At 42.3% G+C, this 21,638-nt stretch overlaps 1 protein-coding gene across 5 annotated transcripts; it reads right to left on the bottom strand.

The window, feature by feature from the left end:
• Nucleotides 1–397: 397 nt before the first annotated feature.
• On the bottom strand, nucleotides 398–20,101 carry LOC141034338 (LEAF RUST 10 DISEASE-RESISTANCE LOCUS RECEPTOR-LIKE PROTEIN KINASE-like 2.3). 5 transcript variants are annotated; one of them, XR_012196090.1, is made up of 4 exons: nucleotides 12,247–20,101; nucleotides 11,279–11,653; nucleotides 6,044–9,953; nucleotides 398–5,969 (listed from the first exon to the last, which is right to left on the bottom strand). XR_012196090.1 is itself a non-coding variant. In XM_073506307.1 (4 exons), exons 1-3 carry the CDS (start codon nucleotides 12,755–12,757, stop codon nucleotides 8,914–8,916), a joined length of 1,926 nt encoding a protein of 641 aa, XP_073362408.1. In that variant the 5' UTR covers nucleotides 12,758–20,101; the 3' UTR covers nucleotides 398–7,950; nucleotides 8,911–8,913. The 5 variants fall into 5 exon arrangements, 2 of the variants coding, with proteins under 2 accessions (XP_073362408.1, XP_073362407.1); XR_012196089.1 differs by having other exon boundaries at nucleotides 398–6,319; nucleotides 6,496–9,953; XR_012196088.1 differs by having other exon boundaries at nucleotides 398–7,668; nucleotides 7,741–9,953.
• Nucleotides 20,102–21,638: the final 1,537 nt, after the last annotated feature.

Genomic DNA, 21,638 nt, shown 5'->3' with positions numbered 1-21,638 from the left:
GCTGCCCATTGCCTCTTGCGCCACCCGCGCGCTCGCTCGGCCCAATGATGTTGATTGGAATGCGGGACCGAAGGTAATCCATGGACAGGTTTTAGTTCTGCTTGGCATCAATCTTTGGTACTTGTCAATCCATCTAACACAAAAAAATCGACTCTCAGACAGAAAAGTGATCTAACTCTATTGATGAGCACAACAGTACATACCATCCCATCATGATGTTGCCATCTCTCACACTTGATGATTACATCTTGTTATTTACAACATGTACACCATCGGGCGATTGCTTTATTAGAAATATATTTACACAATATGATCAGAGCAACATCAAGGAGTCGGATGCTGGTGCACAGATTCTCCTCAAATTCCACATGCAACCCTTGTAGAGAAGAACGACAGATTTTCCTTAGGTGATTTTTGACCGAGCTCCTACAGAAAAATTCAAAGAAATCATGAGGAGCATGGAGCCAGGCAAACTAATCAGAGTAAATCATGAGAGGAGAAGCCTCTCAACCTACTACAGAGAATCGAGTCAACATTAATTCGTGTAAGAATTAAACCGTAATGTAGATCAACAACCCAGCAGTTGATAAAATAACCCTGACACAACCCATTAATACAATATATGGTCACAGGAGTAGATTGAGATTGTGCAGATATCATGATCTACGAACCGTATCTACGAATATTGATTGCAAAGTCACAAACAGAACCTCCTCACATCACAAAACAAATGTTTCATCAACAGAAACTCTAGCGAATGCCAATTGGATTATAGAAGTAAGATAGAGACATCGAAAAAAAGAAAAGATAATTCAAAGAGTATATATTCTATTTTCTTACTTGACATCGCAGAGAATGCAAGTCAAAGATATTGCGATACATCTTACCCTTCTATAAATTGACTGCAAGGCACAATCCCCAGCAAAATATACAGAATGAATTGCTCCTGTGGTCCAAGTATTGCATAAATAGTTATATACAGACTATTCAACAGTGAGCATAAACATGGCATGTACTACCAAAATCCCTTGGATATGGAGCTTAGTCTGCATGTCTATTCGTCTTATTTCCCTAGTACAATGCCCATGCGTTGCCACGGGCCTTTTAATTTTTTTTTGATTGCATACATAAGCATAATGCACTTCCATTTTCACATGTATAGAAAAAAATTACAGTAACAATCGGAAAATGTACTTGATGCAATGTATTTTCATTATTCCACTTCACTTGCATCTCCTAGTAGAACGCCCGTGCGTTGCAACGGGCTATATTGATGACTTCTTTTTTTTACGTCAAAGCACTCTTCTTTTCTTCCATTCTTCCTTCCCCCAATTAAAAATGTTTCTCAGAGTGATATGTGAATGGATAAATTTACAACGATACTAAAATATGAAGGACTAAAACCATATTTATGGAAGAACATATTTCTACAACACATTCGACATGAAACTTATGGTGTTTGATAGATTGGATAAAACACGATGCTAACTTAGCACCAAATCTCATTGATATTTCAAAACATGGTTGTCGTACCATTGTACCTGAAAGATCTGTCTCCCCCTTCCTCGCTCCCTCTCTAGTAGCCGTCCCATGAGCCGGTCGTCATTGTTGCTGTTGATGGCGATGACAACAATGAGGAGGAACACCACAAGAGCTAGATGTTCTTGACCTCTTCCCTATGGTAACTGCCGCCTCTGCATTGGGTGTCGTTCATCAACACCACCGCTGCGCAAGCTACTACTTGTATAGAAAATAAGAAGATAGAAACTTTGTGTGTTGGGTGGGCTTGAATTTGAAATTATAGCCTTATAGGAGGAAAACTTATATGAAATATGCTACAAAAATATCATCTTGTGTTTAAAGCCATGGAAACAAGATCTTTAATAAGGCCATGAGAAGACATGTGCAAAGCAACATAGTACTAAGGTGACTATGCTTTGCCATGGATTCAAGAAAGACATGAAAGTCCAGCTATAGTAATTTTCTCCTACACATTATGTGTAATTTAGACATAGATCTATTCAAGTCCAAAAAGAATAGTGATGAACACTGATTTATCACAATTTTAATCACAACACCTGTTTAAAAGATCCAGGGAGAGAAAGAGATCCATCCGGGGAGCAAGCCTGTGTCGTTTATGATGGCCAAAGTGCAAAAGTAAAAAGGAAAACGACCAGCAACACCACCACAACCCAGTTCTCCTTCTAGCACCGCGTGCAATGAAGAGGGTCTGAGCTTGAAACAACAGCCTCGTTGGGTCTTTTTTGTTGCAGCCGAGATGTAGGGGATTGCAAGCACCCTGCCTAGAGGATTCCAGAATGAAACCTGCAATATATAAAGGCAAACAGAAAATCATTAAAGGCAATCTTAGAGGTGCAAAATCATCAAGCTATGGATGCCCTCATAGAGAGACTTCTTGTCATCAAAACCGACAAGGTACAACTTGCGTACTCACACAGCTCCCACCGTCTAATTTTACTTTTCACCAATCCAAGTTATTTTTAAGGCTTCATTGGTATGCTGCAAAATCACACACATGTATAGAAATTACCATTACAATTTGTGTGGCATTCATAGAAGTTACTCCCTCCGTCCCATAATATAAGAGTGTTTTTGACTCTAGTATAGTGTCAAAAACGCTCTTATATTTTACGACGGAGGGAGTAGAAAAAAATGCTAATCCAGTTTAGCTTGATTGGTTACCTTGGTAAACCCACATGTCATTGAACTTAATTATACCTTTTCTAATTTGGGAAGGAATGGGGAAAACATTTGTAGTCTGCACAGTTGTTATATGTAGATGTATTGTCTACCCAACAAAGGCCTTTTTTAGGAGAAAGGCAGGAGCTTTGCCCAATTCATTAAGAGAGGAAAATAAAATTACAGAATGGCCCTGTTTATGAGGAAAACAAGGCCGAAAACCACGCGATTTAAAAGGGAAAATTGTGCAAAGCCCCGAAAAAAGAAGAGAAACAAAAAAGAAACAACAATTCCGACATCAGCCAACTCGAAACTATACCACCAACTTGCCCACACCCCAGAGATGAGTGGATGAACTCTTCCGAGATGCCTTCAAGAAGGATAACGACGCCCAAGGGTGCCGCCGTTTCCCTCCTTTTCCCGCTAGGATCGGAAATCCTGTATTTTCCATATCCATACAATCGAGTCATTAGGTTTCTGAAATAGTGTAATGGAAAAAGAAGTGCTTCGAATCATTGCTATTTGACTCGGACCTGTTCTGAAAAAGTCGAGGTATTTCGAATTGTTTGTTGACACGGACAAAGTAAGTCGCGGTCATCGACCCCCTTCGAAGACTTAAGATTTCGCCCAGAGTGACCCACAACAGCTGGCAGACCTCAGGAGATGGCCGCCCACACCAACAACCCCCACGGCAACCCTTAAAACCAGCAAGCCATGGTCTAGTGAAGAGGAGGAACTCATCGATGACAACTCCAAAGAGGAGGGAGCTACAACGCCATGGTCGCTGGTATCCTTCAACGCCCATCAAACCAAGACTTTCGTCCTAAGCCCCTCGACCTAACCCAGCCCCGAGGAAGGAACTCAGCCACCGCAGATCGAGAGCAAGCCAAGACCACGCTATACGGGCAGCAGCAAACCATGACCACCAGTTCCGAGAGCCCTTCGATCGATCCGCACGACCAACATGGAGGCGAGTCAACACCAACGCACAACACAACACAACCGAGCCTCAGATACACCACGAAAGCCAAAGCTCACGCAGTAAGCACGGCCTGGACGCAGCCCAACCATGCCCATGTCACAGTATCCAACGGCCAGCCCCATGGCCGGAGCGGACAGATCGGGACCGCCATGATCTGAGCCTTCGAGCCCGCTCCCGGGCAGCTGCCCCAGCAACCGAGTCGCCCACGCCTCCTAGGCCACCCACCTCACCACATCCGCCGACGCAAGAGGCACGACACCGCGCTGGCCGTCGCCCTCCGCTTGCCGCCCGCCCCATGAGCTCCCCAACTCATGGAGGACACAACCGCGGAGAAAAGGAACCGTCCCCGCCGCCGCCCGCTCGGCGACGGTGAGGGGAGGAGGGTGGGGGTCGCCGGGCTTAGGGTCGCCCATGGGGATGGAGTGACATGGGGCTGGTCGGCATTTCACTGTCTAGCTGTTTTATCATTTCCAACAAAGGCCTTTCATGCAATATAATTGGGCTATTAAGTTCTAGTATCGATCATACTGTGAGAACAACAAAAAAGAGCATATTGTATACAACGCCACAATAATGATATCATAGACATACATAAAAGTACATGTTAGTACCTTGAGCATTTTAATCCCTTCCTCGTACGTTAGCTTCAACGTTTTCTCTAGGTACTGTATATAAATTAGAAGAAGTTGAGACAGTAAATTAAGCAAAAGCACACATATAACAACACAAAACAGTAAGGAGTAATGTCTTACCTTCAGAGGTTCAAATGGATACTGCCTATTTATTGTCTCGAGTTCCTTCTGACAATTTTCATTTGGGTGTTTGAATATTGCTACAATTAGCAATCTATGATATCACAAACCTGAAAACAAAAATCAGTACTTGGTCAGCATCGCTTCAATAGACAAACTAAAGAATTATTTCCTCCAAATCTTCCTTGCCTCAAAGTAGTGCTTCTTAATCTCCATTTCTGCATCCAACCCAATAAACTCACACAGATGCCTGTGAGTGTTTGATTTTTCTGATCTAAATACCGGACCAGCCTCAAACACGCGCCCAAAGCCACCACAGATGCTCATTTGCTTGTATGATTGTGGAGACTGCGCTAAACAAGCAGGCTGGTAATTGTACACCAGCTTGAATGGAGATGCACCAAGTTCACTTGATCCACCAATCAACTTTGGACTGTGGATCCCAAGTCCGAGAACAAAAACTCGTTGAAAGTCTGCATGTGTATCCAACAATCATGACATGTACTCCCTATGTAAAGAAATATAAGAGCGTTTAGATCACTTCTTTAGTGATCTAAACACTCTTATATTTCTTTGAGGAGGGATTATGGACCAAAAGAAGAAAATAAACATTGCATGCTACAGAAATGGATAATAAAATGAGATGCCACATGAATGTCACAAACATAAGCATAGTTTCGATGCACACTATCTCATGTTGCATGTTAAATACAGGTTTGTGCACGTTGCCTTTTGCTGGTAGATGGAGATACTAAGATGAAAAAATGGTCACACAAAAATTGCTTTTCAAATGTTAATATTACCAAGACTAATCCATGAATAAAATGTATGCAACTATGCACAGTAAAGATACTTAAAATAGTTACTGTACTAAACTCACTGATATAGAGCTATCAAAACCGGAGCCAAAGCTCAAATCTTGAACAACGATCAAAGCAGACTTCAGCCTTGTGGTTGCCGCATAGGCTCACCACACTGACAACACCAACTCTCTTCCGTCTTCTCAGTTTCTTGACAAAAAATGATACTGCTATTTGCACATTAGGGAGTAAATTATGCTTCAAGCATTCCTCAAACCAAATCGGCAATATGTAGGCTTAAAATATCAGCAGGCATCCACACAGATTTCTACAGCTGAAATATAGTGTTGTGATTTGTGTACCCATAATGCAGAATAACCTATTGTTCTATTTGGTGGTTAAATAAATAAATATTATTGTTTTTGGCTAGTGCCGGTAGAGCTACTAAATGATAGTCAGTGTCACTGTATATTTCTAAGAAAGAAAATTATAAGACTTCATTGGTTGTAAATAACGCTAATTGTATTGGTTGCCACCAATGTCGACTTGAAAAGAAAATTATGGAGCTTCAGTTCATATGCATCTAGTCATATAAAAAAATAAGAACACATGCTTCAGCTCCTGTTAGTTCAGTCACAAAAAAAATCACCACCAAAAATCAGAAGACAAAGTATCATTGTTATATTTGTTGACTTGATTGATTACTGTAGGTTAACACAGCCAACTGGAATTAACCTGCAATAGGATAAAAGAAATTAAGATTTGAGACGTGTGTTATAGGGTTCATAGAAGAGAGAAGAGGGAGGTACCATAGCAAATCATTGGTCGCACAGTTTGACATTCAACTTTCCATTTGCCAATGAGACCTCAGGGATTCATATACATAAACGTTGATTGATATATCAGGTCCAACTCCCTGTAACTCATAAAAGTTACTGGGAAGTCAACTAAAAAACAATTCTCAGTAGAAGCAGACGGCTTACCAATAAGGTGGACCAAAGGCCTTTATACAATCCTCTACCACTCTCTTCTCTACAAATTGTAGACAACGTGTGAAAGATGCCCTTGTAATACCTAGTGGTTTTCTGCAGAATTTTATAGACATGAAAGTTTAGCTTACTAAAACCTGTTCCTTTGGTCTGTAAAGCTGCATTGCATGAAAGCGTTAGGTAAAGATGCTCTAAGTTCTAACTGGAAGTTATATTGATTGATTGATTGGCTTAGTGTTATTCACAAATCACAAAAGGAAGAAAAGCATCACCTGTGTTGTCAGGTGATTTCGAACAACATCCAATGGGTAAGTTACAGATGCAGGTGTCACTCACGCTAGACCACCACCAAGTAAACATATAGACACTAACATAATTTGGGCCGTCCATTCCGTGAAGCTGCAACTATATTTCGAAATTTATAAACCTATAACAAAAAAAATAGTCACGAGAAATCTTGCAAGTTAACATACTAAAATTCAGTGCTGAACTTTTTGTATCGCTCATATCAATAGAAGCTGATGGCGGAATAAGAAAATCGATGTACAATTTTGACAAGATTGCCTTTCGAATATGCCCAAAACACTTCTTGTCGAACAACCCACAAAGCCATGTGCCATATACTACCCTTCCTTAGAGCTGCAACATCTGAACGCATACCTGCCACCTGTCGGATCAGTATGCCACAAGCTCATACAACAAACTTTATCATCAGCATATGGGTTATGTGACAAAAAAATTACTGTATTCAAGAACATTTTCAAGAGATTGCAATTTTGTAGCTATGAACAGCATATGGTACATACAATGAATCCACAGCCAAGGTTTAAGTTTGGACCATGATTGGACAATACAGCGCAGAGTGTTGTAAATTAACAACAATAATAATAGGCCATGACTGTCAACCAGAGATATATTGTTTGGGGCAATCAATTCAAAGCGAGGGAAGAATATATATATATATCACATTCAGGGAACTAAGTTGATATTATCAGCATCCAATTCCTTTGAAGAATCTATATATGTGCAGTGTGAAGGCAGAAGGAGCACAGCAGCATCATGAAATAGAAGAGAAATATTCCTTCACGCTCACAATCCGTGCACACGAGAACGCGGGAGATAAAAGAGGGGGCGGAAAGCCTATTACCTGCAAGAGGATGGAGAGTGGCGAGGATCGAGATGCAGATCTTGCCGACCACGCCGGCGAGGTGTGCGACGGTGATCCAGCCAAGGAGCCGCTGCGCTTGGCAGGGGAAGGCCCCGCCGACGCCATGGAAGAGGACACGGTGGCCGCCGCCAGTCGACGGCATCGGGGACCTGGCCGATATCAGCAGGGCCTGGATATCACCTCCATCATCCCAGACACGCCTTCATGGTGGGCATCCTCACGGCCCCTTGAAACCGCAGCAGCTTCTCCTTGCATCCCGTCGCCAGATCATAGCAAACTGCACACACGCCCGAATCAGATCAAGATGCGGAAATAACCAAACCAGAAGAAGTGGAGGAGGGATTCGTACCTGGTCGAGGCCATGGACCAGAGGGTGATCTGCGGCGCCCACGCCAGATCGGTCATCATGGCCGCGGGCGAGGGAGGCGGCGGCGACCTCGTTCCCCAGCGGCGGCGGATCCTCTCGGGGTTGGGGCGTCTCCTCTCGGCGGCGGTGGCTCCTCTCGGGGCTGGGGCGTCTCCTCTCGGCGGCGGCGGCGGCTCCTCTCGGGGCTGGAGGCTGAGATGAAACAGATCGAGATTGAGGTTAGTTTTACGTGCGGGGTGAGATACGAAAGAAAAACCAGACGAAAAAAAAACGACGAAAAAAAACCAGACGAAGGTGGGACGAAAAAAACCAGTCGAAAAAAAACCAGACGAAAGTGGGGGGACTATTCAACCAACTCGTCCATTAGAAGTAGAGATTTGATGATTTGAATACAAGCATGCTTTCTAAAAAAACCAAAACTGAGATGGCCCAGTCCAGCCACTCGCTCGTAGGCTCTATGTAAGACTCGATATTAAGTCGCAATGCGCGGTAAATAGAAAATGCTCCTATTTTGCGCTTTAAGGGCCAGGTTGCCACAAAAATGGGCACGGGCCACGGCCCACAATCCTCTGGTTCACTCCTGCTGGCTTGGAAAAGAATGCTATCTTTTATCATTTTTAGTTTTGAAAAAGTTGGTGAAATAAAAAATTCACGGATTTAAAAGATTCATAAATTTTCAAAATTATGATAGATTTGGAATAATGTTCAAAAAAATAAAATACTCAGGAATTTGCAAAAGTGTTTACGAATTTTAAAAATCACAAAATTTTAAGAAATTTTCACGAATTAGAAATATATGATAAATTAAAAAAGTTTGTATATTTAAAAGTAATCAAATTTTCTAAAAAACACTACCGAGAGGAAAATTTATAATAAAAATAGAAAAACAACAAAACCAGGAGAAAAAAGAAGAAAAAAAACGTGCACACGCCCTCACGCCCGTCATGAGCTGCCAATTGCTAGGCCCAATTAGAATATGTCTCCACAAATATGGTCACACTCGGTCAATAATTTGGTGGAATCCCCACTGCATACACACAAATGGCACTCGGAAGTCTTTAAATTTTCAGTCCATCATTTAAGAATTAAAAATTTCCAATCTTTCTCACAAATTATGCAATACTTGAGCAAGTGCCGGAGAACAATACAAACCTATCAACTCAAGAGCACCGTTGGTGGCAATTCGATGTTAGTTGTGCTCCCTTCAAGCATCTCGACAACTCTAGTCATTGTTGGACGATCTGTAGGACTCAACTGTATGCACCTCCCTACCACTATCATCTTCCTTACAATCTCTGAGGTCCCTCCATTTATCTCGGAAGCACTAAGACAATATTCATCTAAATGTTCATAAATCCATTGTGGGAAATATTGGCTGGTAGATTCACTATTTTGGCTGATATTCTTGTCCCTTGCCCCAACCATCTCAAGAACCATCATTCCATAACTGTAAACATCAGACTTAGTACTTACTGTTCCAAATTGCTTCGAATAAACCTCGGGGGCTATATAGCCTATTGTTCCTCTTGCACCACCAATGGAAATAACACTTTCTTTATTGAGGCACTGCTTGGCTAGTCCAAAATCAGAAATCTTTGGACAGAAATTTTGATCCAATAGAATGTTGTGGGGCTTGATATCAAAATGCACCATGCGGGTATTGCATCCTCTGTGGAGATATTCAAGTCCTCGAGCAATGCCCACTGCTATATCAAATAATTTTTCCCAACCTAAAGTATTTCCACCTTTAGAGCCATCCTTGAAGGCATACTTTTCAAGTGAACCATTAGGCATATAGTCATAAATTAATGCCCTTTTAGATCCTTCCAAGCAAAATCCTAAGAGATTAAGAACGTTAACGTGAGAAGTTCTACTAATGCTAGCTACCTCATTGATGAAATCCTCCCCATCAGTCTTGTAGTCCTTGAGTATTTTGACTGCTATCTGACGACCATCAAAGAGGTCGCCTCTGTAAACAGCACCAAATCCACCTTGACCTAGCTTTTCAGCAAAAGATCTCGTTATTCTTTTCACTTGGGCATAAGTGTACCGTTTCAAATGGACAGTTCCATTCTTTTCTAGGATGGACTCAATCTTTGCTCTCTCCTTTGATTTCCTTTTGGATCCGTACTTCCTGTAGCCCAACCAAAATGCAAAAAGAAGCATAAGTACGCTCGAGCTGCCTGCTATTGCATCTGCATCAAAATTTTGGAGGGGAAAAGGCATCAAACGGGGAAGTAACTTCTACAATCTTCTAGTTAGTGATTGCATCTTGCAAAATGTGTGGAAATATTCTAGTTAAAGACCCTTTTGGCAAACCTATTTGTATATGCGTCATAAACTCCAGAATTAACCAGTGTGTCAAGAACTCGTGCACTTTTCAAATAAACTGGACACAACTACTAAATACATACAATTGAAGCAGAGCTTGTTAAAGGACGGACAAATATATTCCTTTTGTTTATCGTACACATTTGAACAGAATTAACTTGCTATTCATCTACTAGTCTAGCACATTAGTAATTTCTGTTACAGGAACAACCACTGTTGTTTTCTCTAGAATAAGAAAGGCCGTTGTTTTCTATGCATAACCATTAACCTCTGAGAGAGATAAGTTTATACATGAAAAATAAGGGCCAGTTCTTATTTTCTCAAGAAAAGATCATCACTTGAAGTTGATCTTATAGTGACCAATAGGGAAGCCTCTTGTCAGTTTTAGGATTAGTGGTGATGAATTCGTTTTGAGATCAGATTGGTGTGATTGTTCAGGTGTCATCGGCAATTTCAGGTCAGAATAGTCAATGCCAATGTGTAAGCGAATACTGTCAAGTGACGAACACAACTTAACTAGTGTTCACAGGAGAAGATGTTGATGATCTACTTCTGAATAGGTCACGGTGCTAAACAGATGATATTATCAGCCACGGATGGATTTGTTTGCTGTCAATATGCTAAGCAGTTCAACACACATCATTCATATGGATATGTCTTGCCCACAACCATAAGGTGGTTCCTGTCGAGCAGTCCCGTGAATAAATCAGTTAAATCCATCTATGTGGGTGTTCGCCAGAAATAAATTGGTTCAAGTTTCCAGTGCCAACTAAGTCGAGAACAAGTAGTCCGAGGCAAGGTTCCTGGTTCAAGATGGGTTTCAGTTTAACCACTAACCTGAACAACTTTATTCAAATTACAGGCATTGCCACACCTGAAGAAACGTGAGGGAACTGACGATTCATAGTTAGATCTGACAGGCTTGATTTACAGCGATCAGAAATGCTCGAATGAGTAGCAAGATCTTCAAACCGGATGAGTAGTAAGATGTGTCATCGAGGATTGTTTGAGTTTGCATCTGACAGATAGAATGGACAAGTTGGTGGTTCAAGGTTCAAGCAGTCGACAATCGGACATAATTAAAAGAGAACTAAATGAAGTGGAATTCCAGTTTCTCTACCTTAATTAGACACTAAAAGATCTACAGCTTTGTAACACATAGAAGAATGTCAAGGTGTCAAAGGATTACCAGGAGCTGGAGCCAATGGCCTGAACCACACTAGATCAAGAAGATTGTAGTCCCCAATCAGTACTGGATTGATCCGAATTGTATGCAGGCTAAGAGAATAATTCATCGCAGTAACTTGTTCGGATGAGAAGCTATTTCCAGTGTGGGGAGCTATGTCCATTGTCATATTTAGCCCAGAAGTTCCAACAACATAGAAATTTACAATCTCAAACTGAGTAACCCGCAAGTTGAGATGTGACGCAAGCTCCTCAAGAAATTCGTTGCTCCAATTTGAATTCAAGGAAACATTGTGAAGAAAGAGCACAACTCTTACCGGGTAAACACAATGGCAGTTCTCGCTACCTCGTCTCTGTACCATGTTCGGAGCACAACAGCCTAGTGAAACAGAGAGTGAATTATATAACATATTTGACTGTACGACAGCGCATCTAGAGCAAATATCAGGGTGTACTAACATACATAAGTATCTATGATTGATGTCAAATGTTATCCATCACCATTGATTATTTATGAAACTGCTACCAACCATTTCATCAGTCACCATTCCAAAATGATGGATCAAAACATTATGCTTGAACTAATAAAAGCTAACAAGCTTATATAATTTACAGCCAGGTAAGAGTGGTTTTAAATAGCGCGATATAGCTCTGTTATAACACGCTATAGCGTTTAGAAGAGGTACTGTGCTAAGGCACTTTGGTCCAAATACATGAACACACATTTTAAATAGCGCGCTATAGCGTTTAGAAAAGGTCCGCCGCTAAGAGGCATAGCGTGCTATTTAAAACTATGGGTAAGACAATTGATATTACGATCAGTCACATGGTGCTACTTTCCCAAATGAGGAAGATGCAGATTAGATTAAAATACACAAGTATCACCTTTTATGTAATTTGTAGTCATGTTTGACATGATGAAATCATTTGGAATTAAATTATTTCAGGATCTAGGAAAACTTGAAAAGTTACCATCGTATGGAGATAGTGGGGGCTGCACCACTCCAGAAGGAGCTGTACTAGTATTCGAAGCTGCATCAGGGAGGTCAGCATCCACATGAGCAGGAACCTCTTCTGCTGAGCGCCTGTTGTGCTGCATCGAAGGATCGAACAGGTCCAGTGAATCAAAAGAGAGTTCAGAAGCACCCGAGATGGAGCTATAGCTCGGCGCAGAGATAGGAGAGTGCACAGATGATAGAGCTGATGGTGATGAATATGGCTTCTTTTGTCTATGCTGACTCATTGCAATACTTGTGACAACTTTGGTTTGGGATACCATGGGCCGAACTGAACTCCATTCTTGTGAAGCAGACATAATAGGAGTGTGAGTGTCAGCCTTTAGAGCCGATGTTTTGGCAATCAAATCAGCCTTATTGATAAATTCCAGAGCCAATATAACAACCAAGAAATTAAATAAAAGTTTCCTTGGAGCATCTTCAAACAGTCCTGCCAAGAAACAGTACAACCAACCAATCAGCATCATCTTAATTAAGATAGGGGTATGCTGAGAAGTGCAACTAATTGATATGAACTCACATATCTACAGAATTAGTGTGAACAGCCCATGGTCCGCATGGCCCATTAGTGTCAAAAGCGCTCTTATATTATGGGACGGAGGGAGTAATACACAACCTGCCTTTCTAACTAGTCAGGTCGAAATGTTTTCAAGACCATCTACCACTAATGCAATTTAACTGAGTTGATGCGAAATGAGGCTAGAGTACATACTTTTAATTTAACTGAGTTGATGCGAAATGAGGCTAGAGTACAGACTTTTTTTTTAAGTACAGAACAGACACACTTATGTTTATCTCAAAGCGATGGTGAATTAAGGACACTCAGAATACTTATCGTCTCGATTGCCTCCAAAGCATTCCTTATTAAGCCAATAATTAACTAGTTCTCTCTAGAAACAGATCTACCTACTGAAGCAGCACTATTTGATAAGAACGGTTAAAAAAATACAGTGAAGTGTTCCACCAATGAGCAACGGATCTTTTGAGCTAACTAAAACCACGACAAGTATTTTTTAACGGCGGGAGTACTGAAGCAGGGCTATTTAATAAGAACGGGCAAGAAAATATAGTGCAAATGTTCCATCAAAGACACGGGTTCATGGCATGAGACAATTCTAAGCTCTTGAAGCATTCCCTGATTAGGCTCCCGCTACACAGCAAAGCAAGGGCAGCGCAGGAGCTACTCACCTCCACCATTCCCACGACTCCCAACCGAGCTCCAAACGATTTGGACAGTGAACAAGCGGGGCAACGAAGATCCTAGAACAGCCACCACGGCGAACACTGAATTGCCGTCACCTCACACCCCCACAGAAACGCTAAGCAAAGTCCGACTTTCCAACAGGTTTGTCTGCTCGAGCGCCAGTTTCGATCACGCAATATAGTCGTTTTTTTCAGCGCGCGGCTAATCTAGCGCATCTGTTGGAGATTCTCTAACGAAGCAAAGCAAACAAGACATCAAGCACGGGTCCCGGTGTTGCAACGCAACCTTGGAGTGAGCTCAGATAAGGGGAGTCTGGCTTACCTTGTTCAGCGCGGCACAAGGCATGCCCGGGCAGCATCATCTCCTGGCGCGGCGGCGGTAAGGACCGGCGCCGGCGACACCTGGCTACGTTTACAGGAAGCCGGAGCCGCGCCGCGCTGCGAATTTGTGTCTGCTTTCTTTTCCTCTCTGCTATGACTCAACCTATGGTGTGTGGGCGTTTATCACTTCGCCCACACGCCCGTCTCCTAGCCCACACCCAAAGCTGGTAGTTGCCATGTGTTTCTGCAGGTATATGACAACTGCCCTAGCTTTGCTTGTAAGCAGATGGCAACTCTTTTTTACCCGAGTTGCCATGTGTTTTTGCATGGTACATGGCAACTGCCGTAGCGTGCACGTAAGCAGATGGCAACTCTTTCTTTTACATGGCAACTGCCCTAGCGTGCTTGTGAGCACATGGCAACTCTCTTTTTTACCCGAACATGTTTTTTTGCCATGCCTTCTTGTAGTGCTACATGGCAACTGCTAGTGTTTAGTGGGTGGCAACTCCTAAAGTTTTGAAATCATGGCAACTACAGTAGATCAGATCATACATGACAACTGCAGTTGAGCACCATGGCAACTGTAGTTGTCTGACATGGCAACCGAAGTTCAGCGACATGGCAACTGCAGTTAAACGAACATGGACGAGGGTCTGGACCATGGCAACTGCAGGACGCGCGGTGACTGTCACGCGGGCATGCGGGACCACGAGGTACGAGGCCTGACGTACGGGGCGTGTGGGCGTTATCTATTTCGCCCACACGCACGCGTGTGAGAGGGGTCGGGAGGGAAAAAAGAGGTGTGTGGGCATTACTTTTTTTGCCCACACGTGGGTGTGTGGGCTGTTCCTCTTATACACCACACAAAATGTGTGGGCAGCCCCCCTAACGCCCACACGTGTGGCACTTATCGGCGTCTTTTTTTAGGATATGTACGCGTGGGTTCGCTGTGTTGTTCTCGGTCGTTGGCTGCTGATGAGTTTTTTCCTCTTTTTCCTGTGTCGTATTTTGGCTTTGGTTTTCCTTCTTTTTTCTTTCTTCCTGATTTTTTTCATTTGGCATATTTTATTTTCTATATAGTTTTTATATTATAAACATTTTTTCTAATCCCCCCAATATGTGCTTTCTCATGGAAAATCTCACGCGTAGATGTTGGCGTCAGATAGATTGTAGTCCAGTGAGGCTTCAAATTTCCTCATCCGAAATCAACACCCCTAATACCCCCCAATATGTGCTTTCTCAGGGAAGTCTCACGCATGATGTAGCTCGTAGCCAATCCCCGAGCGAGCGATGAGAGTTGTTGTAGAATCTCCCCTACCTACCACGGTAAACATATTGTAGAGCATAGGCTTCAAGATAGCGACGAATCCGAACGAGATGGAAAGGGGATGACGTGGTGTTGGCTATCTGTTGGTCAAAATTGTCATGGGTAGTTAGCATTAGGCTAATAGACAATTAGCGTTATCTTTAGGCTAAACTACCAGCAGTTGGAAGACCTACTTTGTCCAAACATTGTGTATGGCAGTTTACCTCTTCCGTAGGATGGAAACATGTAACAACTGACATTGTAAACGACTGTTCAGACAGTATATAAGCCTGAACAAATTATCAAAATACAAGCATCCATTCTTTCTTTCAATCAGTGTTTCTCTTTGAAAATTGTTTGTGACTAGAAGATCCAAGAAGGTGGAGTCTAGCAAATCTGACGGTGATGAACGTGTCGCGCATGAAACACAAGGGAGCGAATGATTCTCTCATGTCAGGCCACGTTGGCAAATTTCTGCGATTCATGCATGACATCGGACGGCAATAATCACATCGCACCATGGAGCCATCGAGGAAGCTACCTTTTCCGTCATATATTGCGCATTGACTTTCAGGAAAAATCAAACTTCATAAATTTTAACCGAAACTACAGAGAAAATTATCTATATCTACAACATGTAGGAATAGTACACATATCATATGAAAATATATTTCATGATAAATCTAATACTATTGATTTGGTATTTTAAGGGTTGACATGTTTTATATTTTGATCATAGTCCTGAGCATATCATTTTGATCATTTTGATTATGTTTTTACCTCTCACCTCGGTCACTTGGTTCTAGGACATGGCCGACTGTGGTTTAGAGATATTGATGCTGAATAAGAGAGAAGGAGAGGCCGAACATCGGTTAGCAGTTTGCCTTTGTTTCTACCCATGGACAGTATTGTCAACGCATCCCCAATTTTACAATAGGGTGATGGCCAAACATCGATTTGCAGTTTACTTTTGTTTCTCTGAAACATTTCATACAATTGTGTACAGCTTCCTCTAGAATGGCCACTCAGTTCCAAAGAAGTGTTAAGCAATCTGCTCTTCTTTGAAACTTAAAATTTAGAACTTCGGAACTTCGGAGAAATTAAATATTGCTTCTTGATTGCACTGAAAGTGACTATATTTGTTTGTTTTAGTCAAGCACCTAGTTTGTGAAAAGAGATTTTGCAACACCCATTCACGCACATGTTGTATTCAGTGAGTTTGTTGTTTATCTTTTCACAGTCAGGAAAGCTACTTTTCTTGGTTTATCTCACACATATGCCAATTGGCTGTGAAATGCTCTCCGGCTCTTTTGATTCAGAACAATGTTCTATGACGCTGGCTATATATACTTTACTCGATGCAAAGACATGATGTTTCCAGCGGCTAGATGCAACCGTTTCAAGGGGGTATATGTCAATTTGCTGGCCTGCCTATATGCTAATCCATTGGACGTGGAGAGTAAGTTGCAAAGACATGATGTTTTCAGGGGCTAGATGCAAACGTTTCAAGGGGGTATATTGAAATAGATTGGTCAATTGATCCTGCCCATTCATGCATATCTGACGCACCTAGAGGTCCGGTAGCAGCGGTTCTCTCCATGGCCCAGAGCAGCGTCTCGTGGCGGAAAGGCAGCGACTACTGCTAGTGGAGCGGTGTCCGGTGCAGCAACCGGACTGGACATGTCCTGGAGCTCCAACATGGAAATAATGAGTCGATTTGTGATCAGCAATACCATGGCCGGAAAACATATTTAACAGGCGTCTATCCCTATTTTCTTTGGAGCATCTGGAGCACTTGATCTCTGTTCGAATTTGTTGGATATCCAAAGTGATGGCCATCCTTCAAATTTATTGTGATCTTGGGAGAGCCTGAGATATATGAACCTCTTGGGCATAGGATTGGACCTCACGCTGCTTCCATGGCTTGCACCTCTGGGACTGGACATGCCCTGAATCTTACTCCATAATCGGTCCTTTAGATACTTGAAGGCCCCGTTCTTGGAATTTCCAATGTCGGACGGCATGCCCAATTAGTTCTCGCCCAAGGTTTCATTTGGGACGTTGAGGAGAGACTTTATTTCTTGGCGTGTGGTATCCGACAACCCTTTACTGAAGAAAATTGAAGACCTCGAGTAATTGATTCGTTGCCCTGTTGCTTGATAGTATATGTACAGAACTAGGTTCCCTCTGTAGCACCCATATCGTTTGCCTTGAAGACCAACAGGCTGTCATCGACGAACAAAAGATGGTTTATCGATGGCACTCGCGGTGCTACCTGAATCCCATGCAAATTGAATAAAAAATGGTATATAGAGGTAGTACTGATGAGCGTTAATATTGCTCGCCTAACATGTCGGGCCAGCCCATGAACCACTCTCGCCTCCGAACGCGTGTCGCTTGCGAGTCCTCTTCATTGGTGCCTTATGCACTGCTTTTGCCTCATGGCGCTTATGTCCAAGCTCACTTGGGCCGGCCCACTTATCTGGATCGATCCCTTCCTTCAGCTAAATCCTATTTGGCGCCTCGCCCGTTTTAGTTGTTCCCGCAATCGGGCGCATACCCCCCTCTCCTCGCGTCGCGTTTTTGGGCCGGCCCGTTTTGCTTCCCGCAAAAATCGCGAAGCAAAAGAAAAGCGGGTGAACCGGGATTCGAACAAGCAACCTCCTGCTTCAGCAGCACACATCACTAACCACCACGCTAGCAAGCGTAATGTGGTTACGTGCATCTTTCTTGTTCTTTTCTTCCTTGTCTTTTCTTTTTTCCTTTTTCCTTTTTCCTTTTTCCATTTTCCGTTTTTCTTTTTTCTCTTTCTTCCTGGGTTTGATGCAAAATCTATGAACTTTTTCTCAAATTCGATGAAATTTATATTTCAAATTTTGGTGAACTTTTTCTCAAATTCGATGAACTTTTTTTAAAATCAATGAACTTTTTTAAAATCTCGATGAACTTTTTTCTAACTCGGTGAACTTTTTTCAAACTCGATGAACAGTTTTTGAGCTCGATGAACTTTTTCTCAAACTCGATGAACTTTTTTGAAGCTCGATGAACTTTTTTGAAGCTCGATGAACTTTTTCTCAAACTCGATGAACTTTTTTGAAACTCGATGAACTTTTTTCAAACTCGATGAACTTTTTTGAAACACGATGATTTTTTTTTTCAAATTCAATGAACTTATTTTTAAAGTTGATGAACTTTTTTCTAAGACAAGTGTACATACAGTAGCAAACCGGTTTTTTCTAAGAAAAATAGTCTGTACTGTAGCATTTTTAGAATGAAGAAAAAAAGATCAAGCGGGAGCCAGCGATCGAGCGGGCAGCGATAGCCAGCGATCAAGCGAGCGGCAGCAGCCAGCGTTCGCTGCTGGGCCAGGCCCATGCTAGTGACACAGTGGGCGCTGGAATCGCCAGCGGGCGCTGAAGGCGCCAAGGAGGAGCTCTCCTTCCTTCGATCGCTCCACAAAAAGAAACTCGCTCGTTCAGTTCAATTGACCGCTTTGATCGTTCAATTGAGTTGACTGTGTTGACCATTAAACGTTTGACCGCTTTGCAGTTGACTGTGTTAACTTTTCAAAAAAAAATCATCAAATTTGAAAAACAGTTCCTCGATTTGGAGAAGTTCATTGATTTTTGCATCAAATTTCGGAAAAAAGTTCATGAAATTGGGAAAACTTCATCACTTTTTAAAAAATACCATAGATTTGAAAAACAGTTCATCGATTTTGAAAAAATTTCACCAATCTTAAAAAAGTTCATCGGATTGGAAAAAAAGTTCTTTAAATTTGGAAAAAGTTCATCGAATTTGAAAAAAAAACGTTCGTCAAACCCAGGAAGAAGAAAAATAAAAACAAAAAACGAAATAAAAACAAAAGAAAAATTAACGAAGAAAAGACATAAAAAGATGAAAGCTAGCACGTCCAGTTGGGGATGGCGGGGTGGTTACTGCAGTGTACAATTAAGCAGGACGTCCCCCGTTTGGATCGCAGCACTATTGTACTATAGCGGGTGCAGAGGGCGCAGGATTTAGCGTCGCTTGCTTAGCCGGAATTCCCTATTCGCCACCTTGCAAACTGTTGACAAGACGTACATGCGACCGAGCGAACATCAAGAAATGGGCCGGCTTAGGTTTTTACCGGTTTTAGAACCTTCTAGAAGGTTCCTTGAGCATTTTTTTCACATTAGCTTTTAGTATGTGAACTATGATCTTTTTGTCCACCATGTGTTTGGTTTTTTCAACGAACTCATTCATTCGGTACCTTTTAGCACAAATTATGGTTATGTTTAGTTGTTTGATGGATCAGTTGGACTTTATCTATGCTCGTAGTTCAATTATGCTGTGGTGCATTGAATAGTTTATGTTGCTTTGAAATGTGATGAATTTGTTTCAATTATTTGAGCAAAGGTTTGAATCGATTGGCAAAATAATTTTTTGAGAGATAAAGCTATAGGGAACTTGCTAGATGAAGAAAAGTATAATCCCCTGAAAATAGTTTTTTTTTGATGAGGAATACATTTTGAAATTTTAGGATAGGGAATCTGCTATAGATGCTATTATCTATTGACGAGATATAGTGTTGCTAGATGTAGCTTGAGCTGACTTGTGCATTGTCGGATGTGCCTCTATAGCTAAGATGCACGCAACCACAAATGAATAATTTAACAAAATAAATAAATATAAAAAACCGACAAGTTGGCAACAGTAAAGACGTATGAGTCTGAAACTATGCCAATGTCGAAGGAGGAGGTGGACCAGTGCGGAGATTATGATGTCATACATGTCACTACTAGGAAAAGGGCTATAGCTAATATGGACATTAATGGCGCACCACATACAGGTGCGCCATTATTGACATATTACTAATGGCGCATCTGATGTGTGGTGCGCCATTACTAGTTTTGAAAAAAAAATTATTAGCAGTGGCGCACCACATGATAGCGTGCCATTACTAATTGACATAGTAATGGTGCACATGTACAAAGTGCGCCATTACTATGTGTATGACTGCGTCAAACTTAGTAATGGCGCACTTTGCATAGGTGCGCCATTACTATGTCAAACTTAGTAATGGCGCACCTACACAAAGTGCGCCATTACTAACTTTGACCAAGTCATACACATAGTAATGGCGCACTTTATGAAGGTGCGCCATTACTAACTTTCTTTGCACCCCCTGGATCGCCTTTTCAGTTTTAAAATAACTAAAAGAAAATGATGGAAATGTCAAAAAAATAAAATGTGTGTGTGGACATGGCGGCCGGGGCAGGAGCTCACCGGCGAGGCGCGGCAACGGGGGGCAGCGACGGGGACGGAGACGGGCGGTGACGACGGGGATGGGGACGGGGCGGCGACGACGGGGACGGGGACGGGCCGGGCGGGGACGACGGGACGACGGGGCGGGGCGCGGCGACGAGGACGGGGACGGCCGGGCCGGCGACGGACAGCGACACGGACAGCGACGGGGCAGAGGAGAAAGAAGCAGAGGGAGAGATGAGAAACTGAAAAAAAAATTTGAAGTGTTTTCTTATATAGAACACACCTTTTAGTACCGGTTGAAGCCACCAACCGATACTAAAGGTCTGTTTTGGCCAGGCCAAGCGGCGGGAAGTGCCCCCCTTTAGTACCGGGTGGTGGCACCAACCGGTACTAAAGACCCCCTTTTAGTACCGGTTGGAGCCACGACCCGGTACTAAAGGGTGTGCGCTGCCAGGCGAGGGGCGCAGAAGTTTAGTCCCATCTCGCTAGTTGAGGAGCGCCCAGACCAGTTTATAAGCCCCGGCGCGGGCACTGCTTTGAGCTCCTCTCAAAAGTAGGCCTTCTGGGCCTACCTCTCCTACTCTGCATGTGGGCCTACTGGGCTTGCGGGCCTGCATCCTGGCCCAACTATAGGTTGGGTTTCTAGTCGTATGCAGGCCGCTCTGGCCCAGTAGGTGGGCTTTTTAATTTTCTTTTTTTTTGCTTTATTTATTTTTGATTTGTTTTTTTGCTGTATTTAGAGTTTTTTTGTGAATATTTTTGCTTTAGGTACAAAAAATTACAAACTTTCTGTTAGTGCCGGTAGTTTACAAATTTGAATAGTTTAAATTTTGAAATATTTGAAATTTGTGTGAATCACTAGTTTGTGAATAACTTAACTTTGAAAATAGATTTTTCAGTGATTCTTTTTTCTTATGTTTAATATTAGTGTGTTTTATCATTATATTCAATTTGTTAATGCTTAGGTTATTTAAAAAATGAAATGCCTTTGTAACAGATGAGTTTTCGTCCGAAACCCTGATACTTCGAAAGAGATTGTCCATTTTGTACACGAAGTGCATCCAGTTTTTGCGGTAACCCTCTGTACTTTTTTGCACATGCTATGTGGGTGAAATTATGATACCATGCCAACTTTCAACCTTTTCTGAGTTCAACTTATCTTGCCAAGAAAGATTGGGATCGAAACAAAAAATGAGCGACCAGTCGACGTCGAAAACGCACAACTTGATTAAGGGAAACGATGTCGCAGACACCACAAAAAAAAAGAA

Source organism: Aegilops tauschii, unplaced genomic scaffold (assembly GCF_002575655.3).
Source record: "Aegilops tauschii subsp. strangulata cultivar AL8/78 unplaced genomic scaffold, Aet v6.0 ptg000777l_obj, whole genome shotgun sequence".
Lineage (NCBI taxonomy): Eukaryota > Viridiplantae > Streptophyta > Magnoliopsida > Poales > Poaceae > Aegilops > Aegilops tauschii.
This window is presented reverse-complemented; position numbering and strand designations above follow the sequence as displayed.